We start from the raw sequence: 18,360 nt of genomic DNA, 5'->3' as shown, positions 1-18,360 counted from the left end.
CTAAAGCCGTTTTTTGATCAGCAGGACCAGGAGCAGAAAAATGGAACTGGTCCACACAGACTTCCTGGGGATGGTATCAGCTCACCTTTCTGCTGTTTGACAATCCATTCAAATTCCCACACAGAGAAAGAAATTCAGAACCCCAGTGGATCTAATTTAATAAAAGTCTAAGAGGCAGGAACAAAGAATGCAGGTTATTTAAAATTTCCCAGTCCAGGGCTGGCAAAAGAAGTAAGATAGTTATTGAGCCAATATTATGTCTACTCAGTTTGGGGAGCTTCTTTTTTTTAAAAAAAAAAAGACAAACTATTAATTTCTCCTACATTAAAAGTACAGCAGCTTTCTATTGTATAAAGCCTGATAAATAAAAGTGCTTATAATATGTAGCATTTATCAAATGTTTTTTTATCACTATACTATAAAAAAGATTGGACCCATCTTTTGATAATTTTGGCATATGTCATTTAGGTAGCTTTTCCCCTCGTCTTGTGGCGTCCATCATTTAAGGTATGTCCCACTGTGGCTGCTTCCCTGAGTTATAATGAGTCCAGGGCTGTGGGAGTTATTACTGCTGGGTCATCTCTTTGTCCCATGAGGGAGCTGCCGTGTCAGTCATTGGCCTCACAGGGCCCAGGCCCAAGCCAGGGGAGCATCTGTAAACCCACACTGGAAGGGGATGGCGGCTCTACCAAGGCCAGTAAGAGTACCTGTCATCTCTGGGAGCCCAGGAGCGATGGTAACTGTTCTCTCATATTATTATGAAACGATTTAAGCACCTCCTGTGTTAGCATTCCTTAGTGGGATTTATTTAGATGCAAACGCTAAAGAAAATATGGTTTCTTCTCCAGGGAAGTCAATTGCCTTATGGGGAGACAGGCCAGAAACACATGAATAACAGTATTGAGATGATATTTGAATACAGTGGGGGTCAGTTGGAATTGATTCAGCACTTCTTAGAGGTGAGCTCAGTCAGTTGGGTATGCACACAGCTTGGCAGGAGGAAAGGACTAGGGGAACTTCGTGGAACAGTGTCACGTGTAAGTTGTCACCAGTCTGCGATAGCTGTAGTAAACAGGTGTGCTTAGCAAGGTTCCTTTCAGCTGAGCACCTGAGCTTGGTATGGATGTTGAGGTACCACCTGAGATGTCCTTCCATAGAGCTTGTATGTTCCTTGCCTCATTGGATTCTCACGACAGCTCTCAAAGGCTGATGGAGGACCTGTAACGCCATGTCTCTCAAGGTCCAGACAGTTCCCACAGCGTGGCTAAAGCAAGCAGATAAGTCAGGGACTCTTGGCTCTGCCACATGATATTGGGACCCATAAAGCTCGTGGTGGCAATAATTACGTCAGCATGTTGCAGAGTTCTCAGAGTGGGAGACTTTAAACCTTCCCTTTCTCTTTCCACAGAAGCAGCAGCAAAAAGAAGCCCTCATTCTCTTCTTCAACAGAACTGCTGAAGCTAAAATCCCATGTGTCATGTAAGTGGTCACCAAGTGTCACTTCTCTCTCTCTCTTTTTTAAAAAGAAACACCTGTTACCTTAGTCCATCTGGATGGCTTTATCGTTCTGTAAGAAATGATTGTGTTAGTCACTCAGTCATATCCGACTCTTTGCGACCCCATGGATTGTAGCCCACCAGGTTCCTCCGTCCATGGAATTCTCCAGGCAAGAATACTAGAATGGGTAGCCATTCCCTTCTCCAGGGAAGGGAATCTTCCCAACTCAGGAATTGAACCCGGGTCTCCTGCATTTCAGGCAGACTCTTTATCATCTGAGACTTGAATCCTAGTTGCCTTGAATATACAGTTTAAGGCACCACAGCCTCCTGGCTCAGGAGGCTTATAAGTAGGCTTGTAGCTGGAATACCTCCTGGATGTGACTGAGGTCCCTGAGCGATCCTGTCTTAACCCAAGTGAAGTGGAGCTGTGGCCACTTCTAAGGAGGGCAGAGTGACCCAAACACTGAAGCAAAGTGTTCCTCTTCCAAGAACTGTGCTCACTTGCCTGTAGGAGGAAATTAGGAGTTTCATAGAAGACCTAGAAGCTAAATTTCAGAGAGTCTCTAGTCTTCTCCAAAGACATGTTTCAGCCATTATTTTCCTAAATAAGAAAGAACGTGAATGTCAGGGTTTGTTCAAAATATATGGGCAAGTGGCTGTTGTCACACTTGAGTCTCCTTCCGCCTTTTAAACTAAAGCTGAAGTGATCATTTCTGTCCTTAAAATTATTCAGTGATGACTTGAAAAAAAATCGTCTGCTTTTGCTAAAGAAAGAAACCCCCACTGCTCTTCACATATCACTGTGATAGAAGCTTGAAGCGAGTCTAATGACATGCAGCTTGCCTAATTTTTATTGTTTAACATTTGTGTGAGACTCCGGCAGGATAACGGTCCAAGTGATTAGGTTACAATGAAAGGAATTCAGCGTGGGTTAAATTTCGTGGATAAACTGAGCCTCACGGCCTGCCCGGCCCCTCACTCAGCCCCCGCGTCGCCCAGCCTCCCCGGCCTCTCCCTCTGCATCCTCAGATGTGGTTGGAGAGTGAGTTCACCTCATTGTTCCAGTTGCAGGCTCTCCACTTGGACCACTGAGTGCTGGGCAGCCCTCCTTCACCCTCTGGGTCCTACCCTTTTCATTTATGATGCTGCTATGAGACTAATGAACTCCAGGTGTGGTTTTTACAGCCTGAAAACTCTTTCAGACACCAGTTGGAATTGCCCCCACCAACCCATTTCTCAGGTGCCGCTGGATAACAGATGGCAAGGGTGTCAGCCCTTCCTCTGCCCAGCTTGTGACCTACAAAACCCGGGGTCCCTTGAGTGCTGGCTCAGAGCCACCCATTCCCCCTAGAAATTTAAATCTAGCCATTTTTCCATCTCGTGAAGAAACTTTGGTTATACCTTGGCTTAGTATGGTTATGCTGCTATAAACTGTCACAGGCCATGTCCCTTAACACATATGTATTTCTCACAGTCTTGGAGGCTAGGAAGTCCAAATTCAAGGTGCTGGCAGATTCAGAGTCTGGTGAGAGCTCTCTTCCTGGCCTATAGACATCAGTCTTCTTGCGGTGTCCTCCCTTGCAGAAGGGGCACGGTTTTCTCTGGGCTCTCTCTAGTAAGAACACTGGCTCTATCTCCTCCCATAGGTGCCACCTCCCAGTACCATCACATTGTGTGTGTGCATGCTAAGTCTCTTCAGTCCAACTCTTTGACCCCATGGACTGTAGCCCACCAGGCGTCTCTGTCCACGGGATTCTCTAGGCAAGAATACTGGAGTGGGTTGCCATGCCCTCCACCAGGGGATCTTCCTGACCCAAGTATCAAACCCTCATCTCTTGTGTCTCTTGCATTGGCAGGCAGGTTCTTTACCACTAGCGCCACCGGGGAAGCCCTAACCATCACACTGGGGGTTAGGATTTCAACATATGAGCTGGTGGGCAGGGATACAAACATTCAGTCCCTAACATATCTTATACATACTTTTTCAAAATCCTATGATAGATTATATAGTGATTTATAGTTTCCAACAGTTCTGACATCTATTAACTCATTTCACATTTACAGCTTCTCTTGAGATCAGTAGAATAAGTTAAAATGTAGAAACTGAGTAAATCTCATGTAAATCTTTAAACTTCAGAATCACACAGCTAGTAAGTATAAATTAGATTATAAATCTTAAAACTCCAATTTCCTCTGATAGTTGCTTTTCTTTCTGTCTGTCTTTCTTTTTTGCTGTTGGTTTTCATTTTAATGGACAGCTTTCAATATAAAGCCAAGGTTATCGTGATCAGCAGATATTTCCAGCCTGGTAGCCTCGGGACGTGAGGAAGGCAGAGCAGCGGTGCCACGTCTGAGACGCAGAGGGGAGAAAGGCATTAAGAAAATTGGGGGCCGTGGTGTTTATGGCCTGAGCGAGTTGATTTTATGGCCTTGTGACTTTTTGATGATGTAGTAATAAATGTTTTTGCTTATATCATGGCAAATTTTATGTCTCTCAAACTAATTAGATTATATTAGTGTATTCACAGATTGAACTCAACTCCATACCATGGTTGACCATAGTGTTTTTTGAAAATAATTGTTAGATGTTTAGAAGACCGTCCACTTACCTTTTCAGCACCTGCCCATACTATGACAGGAAGCCTTGGAGATTTTAACCTCTAAGGAGAGCAGTGTCTGTTCTCTGCCCGGACACCCATGTGTATGTCCTGTCCTCTGAGGCTCACCTTCCTGCTACCTGTGCAGGAGCCTTGACCTGTACTGAGATTGGGAACCTGCTGCAGGGCACTGGTGCCCCGGGCAAGCCTTAGAGTCTGTTGACTGAGTGACCCTCCTCCCTAGAGTTCTCAGGGGTCACTGCCTTCCTTTAAGGCCACAGCTAAAGATAAGGAGCAGAAAGTCAAGAAAACAACACAATGGATAGGGACTTGCCTGGTGGTCCAGTGGTTAAGACTCCAAGTTTCCAATGCGGGGGTGTGGGATCAATTCCTGATCAGGGAACTAAGATCCAACATATCCCATGGCACAGCCAAAAAGTAAATAAGAATAATAAAAATATTTTTTTTAAAATAAGTACTTAAAAAAACCCCACAGTGGATAAAGAAGAGAAATAAATTAAAGGGAGGAAAAAAGACCACATAAATAAGAGCTTTTCACCCCCTATTCCTTGGCCTCGAAAAGAATTCACTTAACACTGCCTTAACTGCAGGCCCTGGTGTGCAGTCTGATGTGGAAGGGAGCTGGAGGGCTATCCCTGACTGTCCCCTGAGTATGAGTACATGTGTGCGGGTGCATGCTCGGTGGTGTCTGACTCTCTGCAACATGACGACTTTGTCCCCCAGGCTCCTCTGTCCATGGAATTTGCCAGGCAAGAATACTGGAGAAGGTTGCCATTTCCTCCTTACTTCTTAATACTACATTGCCAGAAATTTGATTACTGTCAAGAATCCCTTAATCCCGGCCCAGGCATTTTCATATCCATAGACAGCACTTCAGTTTTTATTCAAAACACACTTGAATGATGGTAGCGGCCAAATGAAAACTGTTAATTATCTAGTGTGGTCTCAGGTTATAAGACTGTTTCAGGAACCTCTCAGAAACATGTAAAACATAAAGATACTTCGACTTATTTGTGTTTGGGAGATGGCTAAAAAGTATGGAAGAATTCTGTACATGGCAGAAGATGACTTCCCTACACCTTCTGAGGGCAGGAGGGAAAGGTCAGCTCTCAGAGGAGGGAGTGGATGGGCCAGGGAGCCCGGTACCCCAAAGGTGTCTGCCATAGATGCAGTCACTTGTCAGTAACTAACTTCAGTCAGATTGCATATGTTTTCAGTTTATTGTTGTCTTTGTTAAATGCAGCGAATATATCCTGGACCTGCTGGAAAGTGGACGAGAGAAGTTTCTTGTATTTGCACACCATAAGGTGGTTCTGGATGCAATTACTAAGGAGCTTGAGAGGAAGGTAAGCACCCTTTGAAATTCAGCCCAGGATGCTTTTCTTGTTTGTGCGTTGGCTGCTGAGTTGTTTTGAGCAGGCTGAGGTCAGATGTGAGCAAAGCAGTGAGAAGAAGTTTTCTGGAACCATTGCTGAAGACTTTCTGAAGGATTTTTCTTGCTTTTAGAACCATGAACATGTTTGTTTTAACCCACCTTTTAAATTTTTTTTTCAATTTTAATTGCTTTGAAAGTGAAAGTGTTAGCTGCTCAGTCGTGTCCAACTCTTTGCAACACCGTGGACTGTAGCCAACCAGGCTCCCCTGTCCATGGGATTCTCCAGGTGAGAATACTGGAGTGGATGGCCTTTCCCTTCTCCAGGGCATCTTCCCGACCCCTGGATCGAACCCAGGTCTCCTGCATTGCAGGCAGATTCTGTACTGTCTGAGCTACCAGGGGAGCCTTACTGAGGTATAATTATAGGTACATGTGATCCGTCTGTACATGCAATGACTGGGATGAGTCTCTGGGCAATGGTGCTGAGTAGAAACCACAGTTTACATAGTGTTTGACTCTATATAGCATTCCTGACATGGAACATTTTAGAAATGCAGGCCAGATTAGTAGGGACCAGGTGGGTGAGAGAGAAGCAGGAGGGAAGTGGGCAGGGCTATAAAAGGGCCACAGAGCATCCCTGTGTGGTTAGAACCATTCACTGTCTCCACTGTGAAGGCAGATATGTGAAAACCCACATGTGGGATAAAACTGTATAGAACACATACACATGAGTCTCAGTAAAATGGAAAATTGAATACAGTGAGTGGATTGTATCAAAGTCAGTCTCCTGGTTATTATAATAGGCTATAGTTTTACCAATATTGGGCTTCCCTGGTGGCCCAGATAGTAAAGAATCTGACTGCAATGCAGGAGATCTAGGTTTGATCCCTGGATAGGGAAGATCCCCTGGAGAAGGGAATGGCTACCAACTCCAGTATTTGGGAGAACTCTGGAGAATTCCATGGACCGAGGAGCCTGGTGGGCTATAGTGCATGGGGTCGCAAAGAGTTGGACACAACCCAACGACTAACAATACTTTTAACTTTTACCAATATTATCATTGGGGTAATGGACAAGAAATCCCTCTGTATTATTGCTTAATACAAACACGAACCTACAGTCCTGTCAACACAAGGTTCAATCTGAAAGGAAAGGCCAGAAAGAAACTCCGAAAGCAATTCAGAGGGTGCCTGAACTGGAGCTTGGAGCTCGGAGCGCCCCAGCAGCGCGGTTCTCTGCGCACCCCTGCCCAACCACTTCCCTCCTTGTTCCCGCAGCGCGTGCAGCACACCCGTATCGACGGCTCCACCTCCTCGGCCGACCGCGAGGACCTCTGCCAGCAGTTCCAGTTGTCCCCGGGCCCCGCCGTGGCCGTGCTGTCCATCACCGCCGCCAACATGGGCCTCACCTTCTCCTCGGCTGACCTGGTGGTGTTCGGGGAGCTGTTTTGGAACCCAGGGGTGAGGGGCGCGCGTCCGTCCGCGGGGTGGGGGAGGCGAGAGGCGGGGCTTGTGTGCGCTGTCCCTGGTGCTAGCATCGTGGCCCCTCGTTGTCCGAGCTTCACAAACAGATCTTAGGTCTTCACAGCACCCTGCTGTGTAGCAGGATGATCGACTCCATCTCATTATCAGTGGATAGGCTGACGTTCTGAAGAAACCTCCGGATCCACCTCTCCCTGCAGACGCTGGGGGCTCAGAGAGCATAGTGTCACTTAAGGGGAGCACATGGCAGCCCCGGTCCCAGGCCTCTGCCTTCCCAGCCTGAGCCCCTTTTATCCACTACCCCCGGGAGCTGCTTTAGTGGTGGGGCCACAGCAGGGCGACCACGGTGGGTGTTCCCTGGACATGGCCACGGTGCCCACTGGCCTTATCTGATGAGCTGACTGCTGTGGCAACAGACAGAAGACATTTGTTGGGACTCGTAAAGTTTTCTCCCTCCTGACGTCCTGATGGGGTGTGGCTTTCACTGCTACAGGCTGGCAATGGCCTTAATGATGATGGGGGGCTTAGAGGCTGAAGGCATCTTAGAATAGAAACTGGCTGGTGGGTTTCATTGTTCGTTGTAGGGTTTACCACGGTATAAAAAAGCCACCCTACCCCTGATCCTCTCTGGCCTCTGCCCGGGTACAGTATTTTTATCTATTTAGAAGATAACTTTTCATTCCACGGAGGAAGACAGAAAGTATGCCGGGTCCCCTTTGTCATGGCTAGTGGCAGAGCTGACGCTTGCCTTCTGTCTACAGTGCCCAGCACCGGGCCCAGCGCTGGGGAGCTGCCCACAGCCGCAGCTGCAGATTGAGTTCCCCGTGTTGCCCAGTGCTGTGTTTGCGTCTCGCTTTTGTCAGATGACAAGTCGTTTGTGGGCAGAGGCTCGCAGGCCCCCAGCCGTGTGACTCACAGTGAGGAGGGTTTGTGATGGACCGAGTGGCCTTGACCTGCCTCCATCCCGCCCCCCGCCCCCGCAGGTGCTGATGCAGGCTGAGGACCGGGTGCACCGCATCGGACAATTGAGCTCCGTGAGCATCCACTACCTGGTGGCAAGAGGCACGGCCGATGACTACCTCTGGTGAGGCCGCTGGCGGCCGGGCAGTTGGGCTTGACACTGATGATGTCTTTTCTTTGCTCCCTGAGAGCCTCTGCTTTGGGGGAGCTCTCCAGGGACCCACACAGAAGACTTGGTTAGTAGTGCCCTCCCGCTTTCATCATGACCCTGTCTGGCCCCCTGCGCAGCATTACTGTGGCTGCAGTGGGGTGGGGGAGAGGGGATGAGGAAACCTTGCGGGAATAAGAGGATGTGGCTCCTTCCCACTGACCTGAGAAAAGGGAGGAAAACCTACTGGGATGAAATGTATGTGGAATTTTGTTTGTAAAACACTCTGTTCCTAGACGTGAAAGCACTTGCTCAGACAGGGAAACCCCCCCTTTGTCCCCTGGTGACGTCTGCTGGTACCGTTAAGGCCACCTCTTCAGTGCTGCTGCTGGGCCATCCAAAGAAAGTGGCTCACTTGGGTCATGCAGTGCTTTTTTAGCAGAACTGGGATAAAATTTTCAACTCTGTGGAGTTTCATATCCATTACCTAAGAGAAAGATCTGAAAAGGCTCCCTCCCAGTTCCATTTCTCCCTTCCTGATAATAAGTTTCTTGATTATCTGATTTGTTTCCACTGCCTACCTGTCTTTCTAGCATGATGACCGAGGCATCTTACCTTTACTTTGTGTGTGGCTTGCTTCTTCTTTCCTGTCTGTTAGTGGATTTGTTATTCAGGCAGCTCATAATAGCACAAGGTCCAAAATTTTGTTGTAATGGCATTTATTTCCTACACATCTCCCAGTAGAAAGAACTTGGAGTCTGATATCTGAGCCCTGACTTGGCTGGTTTACAATAGAGAGGAAGTAGGTATTGCAGGATGGGTGTTCGTGCCTGGCGAGCTGCAGAGATGTGAGACAGTAAGCTGTCCCATAAGCACAGGGGGGTGGTCTTATGATCAGTGCTGGGTCCATGCGCTGCAGCTCCTTTCTTCCCCAACAGGCCCCTGATTCAAGAGAAGATTAAAGTTCTGGGTGAAGCCGGGCTCTCTGAGACCAATTTTTCAGAAATGACAGAAGCCACAGATTACTTCTACAAGGTAACACCAGCCCATGGCTCCCTGCACTGGGGCATCCTGAGGTTTGGAATAGGAAGGTGTGAATCACTCCTGGAATCTCCCCCAGCCTGAGAGCCGAAATGACAGCTGCAGTTGTTCTCAGGTCAATCCGTGTGTGCATCCCTTTATGGAGAAGTGCTGACATTAACTCCTGCTGCTTTTCACTAGCCTCCTAGATCCTCCTAAAACCAAGGCCTCCAAATGCTGTCATCAGGCCATGAGAAACTGACAAAAAATTCCCCATGGAAACTGCTAAATTGTTGCAAAAAGTACATGGCAGCACCATGCTGCAGGCCAGCCAGGGAACAGGTCCCAAGCACACAGTGGGGACTGTTTCACACAGGGTGTTGCTTTCATGTGGCTTATTTTCCCCTCTGTCGCTGCATTTTATCTTCAGTGTCTCCCTGTTTTATAAAGGGGTGAACAGAGATCTGCATAGGAGTAAGACTAGCCCACAACTGCCCTGCAAATCTGTTTACCCACTCCAATATTCTTCCCTGGAGAATTCCATACACAGAGCAGCCTGGTGGGCTACAGTCCATGGGGTTGCCAAGAGCTGGACACGGCTGAGTGACTAACACTTTCGCTTTCACACAAGACTGGCCCACAGTCACGGGTCATGTGAAGCCAGCTCAAGACAGAAGGCTTCCAGACTCGGCCAGCATTCCCTGTGTGACAGCCTGTCTTATTATCATGGAGGGTAAGAGGCCCATGAGCATCCTTCCATGAGCAGCTGGGCCTTGTCAGAGGGGCTGAGAGGAGATCTGCTTGCCTCTGGTGAGAACAGCCTGGGCCCAGCAGGCCTGCCCTGGCCTAGCTCTCCAGCCCCATGGAGGCCACAGCCCTTCTCCCTCCATTTCTGTGAAACAAGGAAGAGAGGAACGAGAGGTGCAGAGACTCCCAGGGCTGGTCTTCATTCACCTACTCAGGTGGTTGACGAGGAAGGTGAGAACTCAGGAGGTCCTGAGAGGATTGTTTCTAAAGAGACAATGGTCTGAGGTCTTGGACAGAGGTCTGAGCCTCATGCTGAAAGGCAGCCTTGCTCTTCAGAAAACTGAGGTGGCTTCGCCTTCCTGTGGAATCACTGAGCATCAAAGCTGAGTTAAATCAGCACAGCCTTGTAGGTGATTCTAAGACTTGCCTGAGGGTGTGATCTTTACATTTACTTAAAACTAAATTCTTTTTTCAGGATGTAATTATTGGGATAAATTAGACTCGGAGGAGATATAAATTATAATGTAAATTATCCTTACAGTTAATAAGCCAATTTTAAAAAACAACTTTATTTTTAAACTTTTTAAAGAACTCTCTAATTCAGTTGAACAATGACTGTTTTGACAGAGCCTTGCTTATTATTTGCCCTTTAAAAAGAAAGAGCCTTATTTTTAAAGGATTCTCAACTAATGAGAATAGGTTTATTTATAACTCATTTATTTATACTGGCCTGAACCTCAGTTGCTCTGAATTAATTAAGAATTTCTGCCTAAAAATACAAATGCAAGATAATACAGAGTTTATCAATATTTAGATTAGTAATTAAAACTGAAAACTTTATCAACTGTTAGGACAAGAAAATGTTGCCTCCTTGTAGAGGAGCCAAAAGCAAAAAAGGTCATATCTGCCTCCCTGCTGAGAGGGGAAATGAAATATTTGTCTGATCTTAGAATTTGCTTCCCTTTGTGTGTGCTCCAGATTAGCACATAGCTTTGCCACCACAGACTCCAGTGAACGTGGACAGTTACTCCTATCTGGAGTAGGCTGCCTTGTGAGCATTTCCTTAACTTTTAGTTACCCGGACAGAAGCTTGATGAAGGTTATCGTAGAGGAGGGCATAGGGCTGCTATGAGGCTGACCTTAATCAACTTTAATGTCACGCCCCATCTGAATATCTGGGATCCTGAATGGCGCACGAATGTAGGGCCCAGGTTACTGAATCATCTAGAGTCCTTGCAGGATCAGTTTTCAAGAACTCAGCGTCACCAACGTGGAAGGCTTTCATGAAAGCACAGAAAGAGTGGCCAATTAGGTTGAGACCTGACTACAAAGGGCCTGGAAAACCAGGGAAGCAGACTTGATGAGGTAGACACAGGGTGCCCAGTGACGCGACAGGAGAATCTTAGCAGAGGGCAGTCCAGAGGGAAAAGTCAGGCCTGGGCCAGACTTGTGGGCCCGCGATGTGGGAAGAGGCCTGAGGCAGAAGTGCAGTGAAGCCATTTCAGGTTCCAGCAGGTACAGAGCCACGTGACCCAAGTAAACAAACTGCCTGCGAGGTACCTAGGAGGGATCAGAGGGAGAAGCCAACCTTGATGTGTGAGATACGGAATCAGGACACCCCAGTGATCACAAGCCGGAGGGACTGGGTGAGAAGTGGGAGACCATCAAAACCAGCTAACAGGAGCTGGTTCGGAGATGTAGGACTGAGGTGCGAGACGGCTGTGGTTTTTAGACAGGTTTGGTTTTATGGACCTGTGGGAGGTCACTGGAGACACTGAATATGTGCCTCTGGGTTGAATGATGGTCAGGGCTGGGAGTTGAGACAGAAGAGATCAGCAGAGGGGTGAGAACGAGCCCATCCTGTGTTGTGGTAGTAACCACTGGGTGTGATTTTAGCCCTACACTGTTGTCATCAACACAGAGGCACAGTTGTAATCATTGTAACTTTAGGGTAGTCAGAAATGGGTGCATGTATCTACTTATCAATACGCTAAGTGTGCGTTTTATAACCACTCTGAAAATCGGGTATAAACCAGGGCTGAACACACTGATTTGGCAGTTGACTTAGCAGTTTAACTAACCTCTTAGTGGAAAAAGGCCTTGGAGGAAGTGAGAATTTGGGAGCTCTTTCATTGAAATAGTGATTTGTAAAGTTAGAAGGGAGACGCATTCCCAACATAAATTAGTGTGAGAGCAGGTCCTTTGTTGTTTTCACAACCATTTCTTTTTCTTTTTTCCCAACAAGCAGCAGAGAAGAAGCCAGACATGAAGGCAGTAAGGCTGCTCAAGTGATAAATAGTTTACTGAGCTGGTCCCACAGAGGTGGAGGAAAAGTCAATGTTAATGTCTGGGTACTGATGTCTTTTCTTCCTCTGATGAAGGACTCAAAGCAGCAGAAGATCTACGACCTATTCCAGAAGTCCTTCGAGGAAGACGGAAGCGATATGGAGCTCCTGGAGGCAGCAGAGTCCTTTGATCCAGGTTCCCAGGACACGGGAGACACGCTGGATGAAAGCACATTGACGGGCAGCCCAGTGAAGAAGAAGAGATTTGAATTTTTTGATAACTGGGACAGCTTTACCTCTCCTCTATAAGAGGAGGGGGAAAAGCATTAAAAAAAAAAAAATCATGGCATTTATTAAAATAACTTAAGGCATTTTTTTTTTTTTTTGAAGCATATTGTCCTTACTTCAGTGTTGGTCTCTGTCTCCAAGCCCAGTGGGTTACCAGGCCAAGTGTCAGCATTTCCTTTCATTATGTGTGGGTTTGCCTGGGTCTTAATTAACCTTAGCTTGACCTACCAAGAAACAGAAAGTAGGTCGTAGTAGTAGTGAATCATGTTCTTTAATTAACGAGGTGCTTCCTCCACAGCCCCCGAAATCTAGATTTGTTTTAAATGTATTGATTCAGCAAATATTTATAGAGCACTTAATATGTGCCAGAGCCCTGTCATAGGTGCTGACAGCAGGTCACTGAACAAAGAAGAAAAAAGTACATGCTTTTGCCAAGGTTATCATATTAACAGGAGAGGCAGTATTTTTCTATGAAGAAAGGTAAAGTAAGCTAAGTGTGTAGAGCAGGGGTTGACAAGCTTTTTCTAGAAATAGCCAGAGAGTAATTAATTTTGCCTTTATGGGTCAGGATGTTTGTGTTGGAGCCACTCAGCTGTGCTGCTTGTGGTGCCGAATCAGCCACAGACAATCCGGAAACAAGCAAGTATGGCTCTTTTCCAATAAAGCTCCGTTCCAGACACTGAATTTTGAACTTCATATAATTTTCATATGTCATGAATTACTATTCTTCTGTTTTCAACCATTTAAAAATATAAAAACTGGACTTGGCTCACAGGCCCTACAGAAACAGGCAGTGAGCAGAATTTAGACCACAGACCATAGTTTGCCAACCCCTGGTGTAGAGTAACACCGTCCAATGGAAACAAGACGCAGGGCACATATGTGATTTTAATTTTCTAAAGAATATTTTTAAAAACAAAGAAGAGCCAACTTAGTAACCCAGTACAGTCAAGGTACTGTCACTTCAACATAATCACTATTAAAAAAATTAATAAACTTCTTTTTTTTTTTTTGGCTCCACTAGGTCTTCATTACTTTTGCACAGGCCTTCTCTAGTTGTGGCGAGCAGGGGCTACTCTTTGTTGTAATGTGTGGGTTTTTCATTGTGGTGGCTGTGCTTGTTGCAGAGCGTGGGATCTTGGCTCGTGGGCTTCAGTAATTGTGGCTCACAGGCTCAGTAATTGCGGCTCGTGGGCCTCAGAGCTCAGGCTCAGTGGTTGTGGCAGACGGGCTTAGCTGCTCTGAGGCACGTGGCGTCTTCCCAGGCCAGGGAGCGAACCCACGTCCCCTGCATTGGCAGGCGGATTCTTGTCCCCTGTACCACCAGGGAAGTCTGAACCTTTTCATTCTTTTTTTTCATACCAAGTCTTCAAAATCCAGTGTATGTTTGACACTCATACCAGCACATCTTAGTCTGAATATCCACGTTTCCAGCGCCCAGTGACCCCTTGTGTGTGGTGTCTCCTATGTCGGCACCACAGCTTTAGAGAGGGGAGAGAGGAGTGGAGTAGCACGTGGGAAGAGTAAGGTGATGACATGGAAGAGAGAGACCGAGTCCAAATGATGTAGCGCTTCTGGGTCCTGGTAACGGGTTGATTTTTTAATTTCATCCTGAACATGAAGCCACTGACTGGTTTTGAGCAGGTGTATGAGGCAGTCTGACTATATTTTGAAAAGATCATCCAGTTTGATTGTAGAAAATAGATCAGGAAGGATGAGCAGAGGGACCAGTTGGTAGGAGGGGCTACTGGGCTCTAGCCACTGACCACAGGGGACACTCTGGGGGGTGGCTGAACAGGGAGCAATGTGAAGGAAGTGAGGAGCGGTTGGAATCTGGATAGATCTTGGATGTAAAGCTGAAAGGATTTGTGCGTGGACTGACCATGGGCATTTGAGGAAGGTAAGAGTCAATTCTGAGACCTGGGGGTTTGGCCTCAGCAAAGTGCTAGGACTCTTGGCCACTCTGAGATTAAAAAGATGGGAGAGAAGGGGACTTCCCTGGTGGTCCAGTGGCTAAGACCCCATGCTCCCAATGCAGGGGGCCCAGGTTCGATCCCTGGCTGGGAACTAGATCCCACACTACACAGCTAGGAGTTCACATGCCAAAACTAAAGATCCACATGCTGTGCAGTGAAGATTGAAGACCTTGCATGCCGTGACTAAGAGCCAGCACAAACACACACACACAAAGGTGGGGGAGTAGAGGCTAGGGGCAGGGAGAAGTCCAGGGTTGGTTGTGGACTTGCTGAGTTTGCGGTGGCCCCTGCACAAGCTGTGGCAGTCCTGGCGACTCCTGCCCAGCTTCCTTTGGAGGAGGACCTTGCTGCCCAGCTGTGAAAGGGTACTCAGCAAATAGCCTCCACCTGGCCACCACTTCCAGTGAGTCTCAGGCGGCAGAGCACCCTTGATTACACCCTTCCCGGGGCAGCCTGCATCAGGGACTGAGCAAGGTGAGTCTGATGCAAGACACCACCAGTGGGCGGTCTTCTCAGCACAACTCCCACGTCACACTGGATTTTCAGCCTCACAGCTCACCTCCCTCTGCCCTGCCCTGCTTCCTCCCACTTCCTTTCACAGGCCATCTCTAATACGCCTCTTGCATCCCAAACTCCGTCTCAGTGTGCTTCTGGAAAACCCAGCCATAGCAAGGTCCATCCAAGCAGACGTGTTCTGTGGGCAGTAGAGTATCTGAGTCTTCTGACTCTGCCTTCCTCTGATGAGAATGGTGTTTATGGTCATGGGGCTGCATGGGATCATCTAGGGGGCTGGTGGCTTCAGGAGCAAAGCAGATCTGACCCAAAGCCGAGCACTCCACATATAGGGTTGGGAAGAGGAGAAGAGGATCCAAATGGGAGTCCAGGAAGTGGATTTTTTTTTTAAGTGTTTCAAAAACAAAGGTATTGCTGCTCTAATTGGTGTTGTGCAAAGCCAGGGGTCAGGTGTCAAGTGCTGGCTTGGAGTGAGCCCCGCATTTGCTAGTGTGGATTCTTAGGTCTAAATGGTTTTTTTTAATTAATTTTTATTGGAGTATAGCTGATTTACAATGATGCGTTTTCGTTTCTGCTGTAGAGCGAAGTGAATCGGCTACACAGACATGTATGCTCAGTTGCTTCAGCCGTGTCCAACTCTTTGTGACCCCAGGGACTGTGACACCAGGCTCCTCTGTCCATGGGATTCTCCAGGCAAGAACACTGCAGTGAGCGGCCATGCCCTCCTCCAGGGGGTCTTCCTGACCCAAGAATCAAACCTGCACCTCCTGTGTCTCCTACATTGTGGGCAGGTTCTGTACCACTGAGTCACCAGGGAAGCCCCGATAACATATACATACATTCCCCCGTTGTCGGATTTCCTTCCCATGTAGGTGACCACAGAGCGCTGAGCAGGGTTCCCGGAACCATACAGAAGGTCAGGCCCGAACGGTTCTGCAGCGTGCTGCAGATGGGGGACACTGACCAGGCCGATCGCTTTCCATGTATCGACACGGTGAACCCCAGCCCTGAGGGAGGTAGCTGCGTTTTCATTGTGTAGATGCAGAAGCTGAACCGAGGGTGTCTCGGCCTGGAAGAGGGAGAGCAGTGCGGCAGCCAGGCCCCCTCGAGGGCCCACTCTAGAGGTCAGGGTGCCCCTTGGCCAGGGACGGAGACCCACAGTGCTTGGTGAGGCGGGGGCATGGTGAGCAGCGTGTTAGACAGCCTCCCTCCCGAGGGGCCCAGCGCTGGCCGTGAACCTAGACCGGTCCCTCTGCAGGCCCCCAGTCAGCTCTTTGCTCATCAGACTAGGACGAGACCCTCGGGGGATGTACCTCTTTCTCATCCGTTTGAGTGCCCTTTCCTGGGCTCCCAGACCGCTGCAGTTGAGAGAGGGGCTCCTTGGGAGCCACCCAGCCCCCTCACCGCTGTTTAGGCTCTCTGATCTCTCAGCACAGTCTGGGCTGAGGGTCACGTCCTCTGTAAACTCCAGCCTCAGGGAATAACTAGGAAGATGCTGACCTTGCTGCTTTCTGGGGTCAAACCTGGGCTTCAATGACTGCTTCCTATTAATCACCATTATCGATTTGCTGCTCCTGACTTCCCCGCAGGGTCAGAGCTCTTTAGAAAGTCCACCTGAACACCTAAGCTTAAGGAGCATGAGATGATGCTTCGGTCTTTCTGAGGGATTGTGGGATTAGCAGCTGAGGCTGCACCTGCCGGTTTATCCTGCCATTGAATTCTCTGCTGGGGTCCCAGGTCTCTGTGAATAATCCGGACTTTGGTTTCCTCATCACCCACTGACATAAGAACTACCTGTGGTTGTCTGGAGAAAATCCAGGACCAGAGGCCTGGGAGAGAACTCCTGCCTGGGCTCTCCTCTGGGCCACCTGAGGTTGTCTCACACCATCTCACTGCCAGCTTTGCATTTGATTTTTTAACTTTGCGAGCTGTTCCACCTGAACACATTTGTCTTTAATAACGAGTAATCTTGTTGGAAGCTTCCAGAGGACAAATGGTGGTCTACCTAAATTTTACTATCATTTCCTCCCAAACAGGAACTTAAGTATTTTTCTAAGAGTGATTAACATAGAGCGGAGGCTGCTGTTTCATCACATAAGCTGTATTAAGTCTCTTCATGAGCGATAGCTCTGGAGAGCCAATTACATCACTCCATGGCTGTTGTCCATCTGCAGTGGACATTTGAACGATGCAGATATGGAGAAGGACAAGGTCAGTCATGCACCAGGGGGCCTGTTGGGAGCTGGCCCAATGGGGACAGAACGTCTGTGAAAAGAAATGCTAACAATCCTACAGTAAGTTTGCCCATGTGATTTTTGCCATCCTGGGAGCTCATTAGTGGAAACAATACAGTCTCTTCATTAAGGACAAATTGCTGAAATGAGTTGAGGCTCCGGAAGCAAAAAGGTTTGGGATCATGGTCAGATCCTGAGTTTCAGAAAGAAGCATTTCTCCCTGGCACGTCCCAGTGCCTCTCCTTAGCCTCTGCATGATGCCCTTAAATCACACAGCTTGAGAAATGTTCAGAAGCCCTCTCCTGTGAGTCTGTGGACATCGCCAGATGCTGCTGTTTGGTCAAGTTCTTTCATTGCTTAGGACCTCATTTCCTGCTTCCATTAATAATCCCTTCTCCAGGAATGTGGCTAGGATATGAGGGGTACGCTCCTAAGTAAAAATGAATGTGTAGGTGATTCTGAAACATAGTGCCAGTTGGAAGAATCACTTCCAAATCAAATTAACAGATAACCTGCTGCATTCACCCCGGGGCCTGCCTTTGAGATACCTCCAGGTGTCAGGTCAGTGCCTGCCAGTGGGAGGTGCTTGAATTTGAACCCACTCTCCCTTTGTGGTCTTAGTATCAATAAGATGGCCTGTTGAGCCGCTATCTGAGGCCTCCAGTTAAACTTCAGTTTCAGCTACTCTGGAGAAAAATTCCCCCTCCCCTCAAGATGTCCCTGAAGTCCTCCAAAGCAAATTTCATTTACCCCATGCAGCCTATATATTTTAAGTTATACCTCCCCAAATGTATCTCTGAAATGTGTTGAGATCTGTCCAGGCATTTCTGTGTGATTCAGTAAAAGATATTTGGGCTTATTTAGATAGTGAATACCTTCAGGTTTAAGGAAGGATTTCCACACTAACTTCTTCTCCTTCTTCACTCTGCAGCTCAATCAGACACGCACGCCACCATCCACCATGTTTTCTGGAAATGTCAGTCGGAATGAAGAAAATCTGGGGGCGTCTCATCTCACTCTTATCCCAGCCAACAGTGTTCCCCTTAAAGGCCCTCTGCAGCTGTCTCTGCCTCTCCTCACCAGGTTGTCAAGTGAAGTCTGGTTCCCTGAATGACCCTGGTTAATTTCTGCCTCCAGGGCCGGCATCAGGAAGACTCTGAAAGGCAGTAAGGAATCCTGTTGGCCTCAATCCACTTGTGCGTGAATTAATCATGTC

General features: G+C 47.8%; 1 protein-coding gene across 1 annotated transcript in view; it reads left to right on the top strand.

Moving 5' to 3' along the window:
* Positions 1-12,505, top strand: part of SMARCAL1 (SWI/SNF related, matrix associated, actin dependent regulator of chromatin, subfamily a like 1) — a 51,307-nt gene extending 38,802 nt beyond the window's left edge. The window contains exons 13-18 of the mRNA XM_043910108.1: positions 1,409-1,479; positions 5,361-5,463; positions 6,770-6,952; positions 7,957-8,057; positions 9,020-9,116; positions 12,230-12,505. Of these exons, the coding sequence (XP_043766043.1) occupies positions 1,409-1,479; positions 5,361-5,463; positions 6,770-6,952; positions 7,957-8,057; positions 9,020-9,116; positions 12,230-12,442 (768 nt within the window). The 3' untranslated portion in view covers positions 12,443-12,505. The remainder of the gene's footprint in view (positions 1-1,408; positions 1,480-5,360; positions 5,464-6,769; positions 6,953-7,956; positions 8,058-9,019; positions 9,117-12,229) is intronic.
* Positions 12,506-18,360: the final 5,855 nt, after the last annotated feature.

The sequence above is a fragment of the Cervus elaphus genome, chromosome 8 (assembly GCF_910594005.1).
Source record: "Cervus elaphus chromosome 8, mCerEla1.1, whole genome shotgun sequence".
Lineage (NCBI taxonomy): Eukaryota > Metazoa > Chordata > Mammalia > Artiodactyla > Cervidae > Cervus > Cervus elaphus.
Note: the sequence above shows the minus strand (reverse complement) of the source record. Positions and strands in the feature narration are given on the sequence as shown.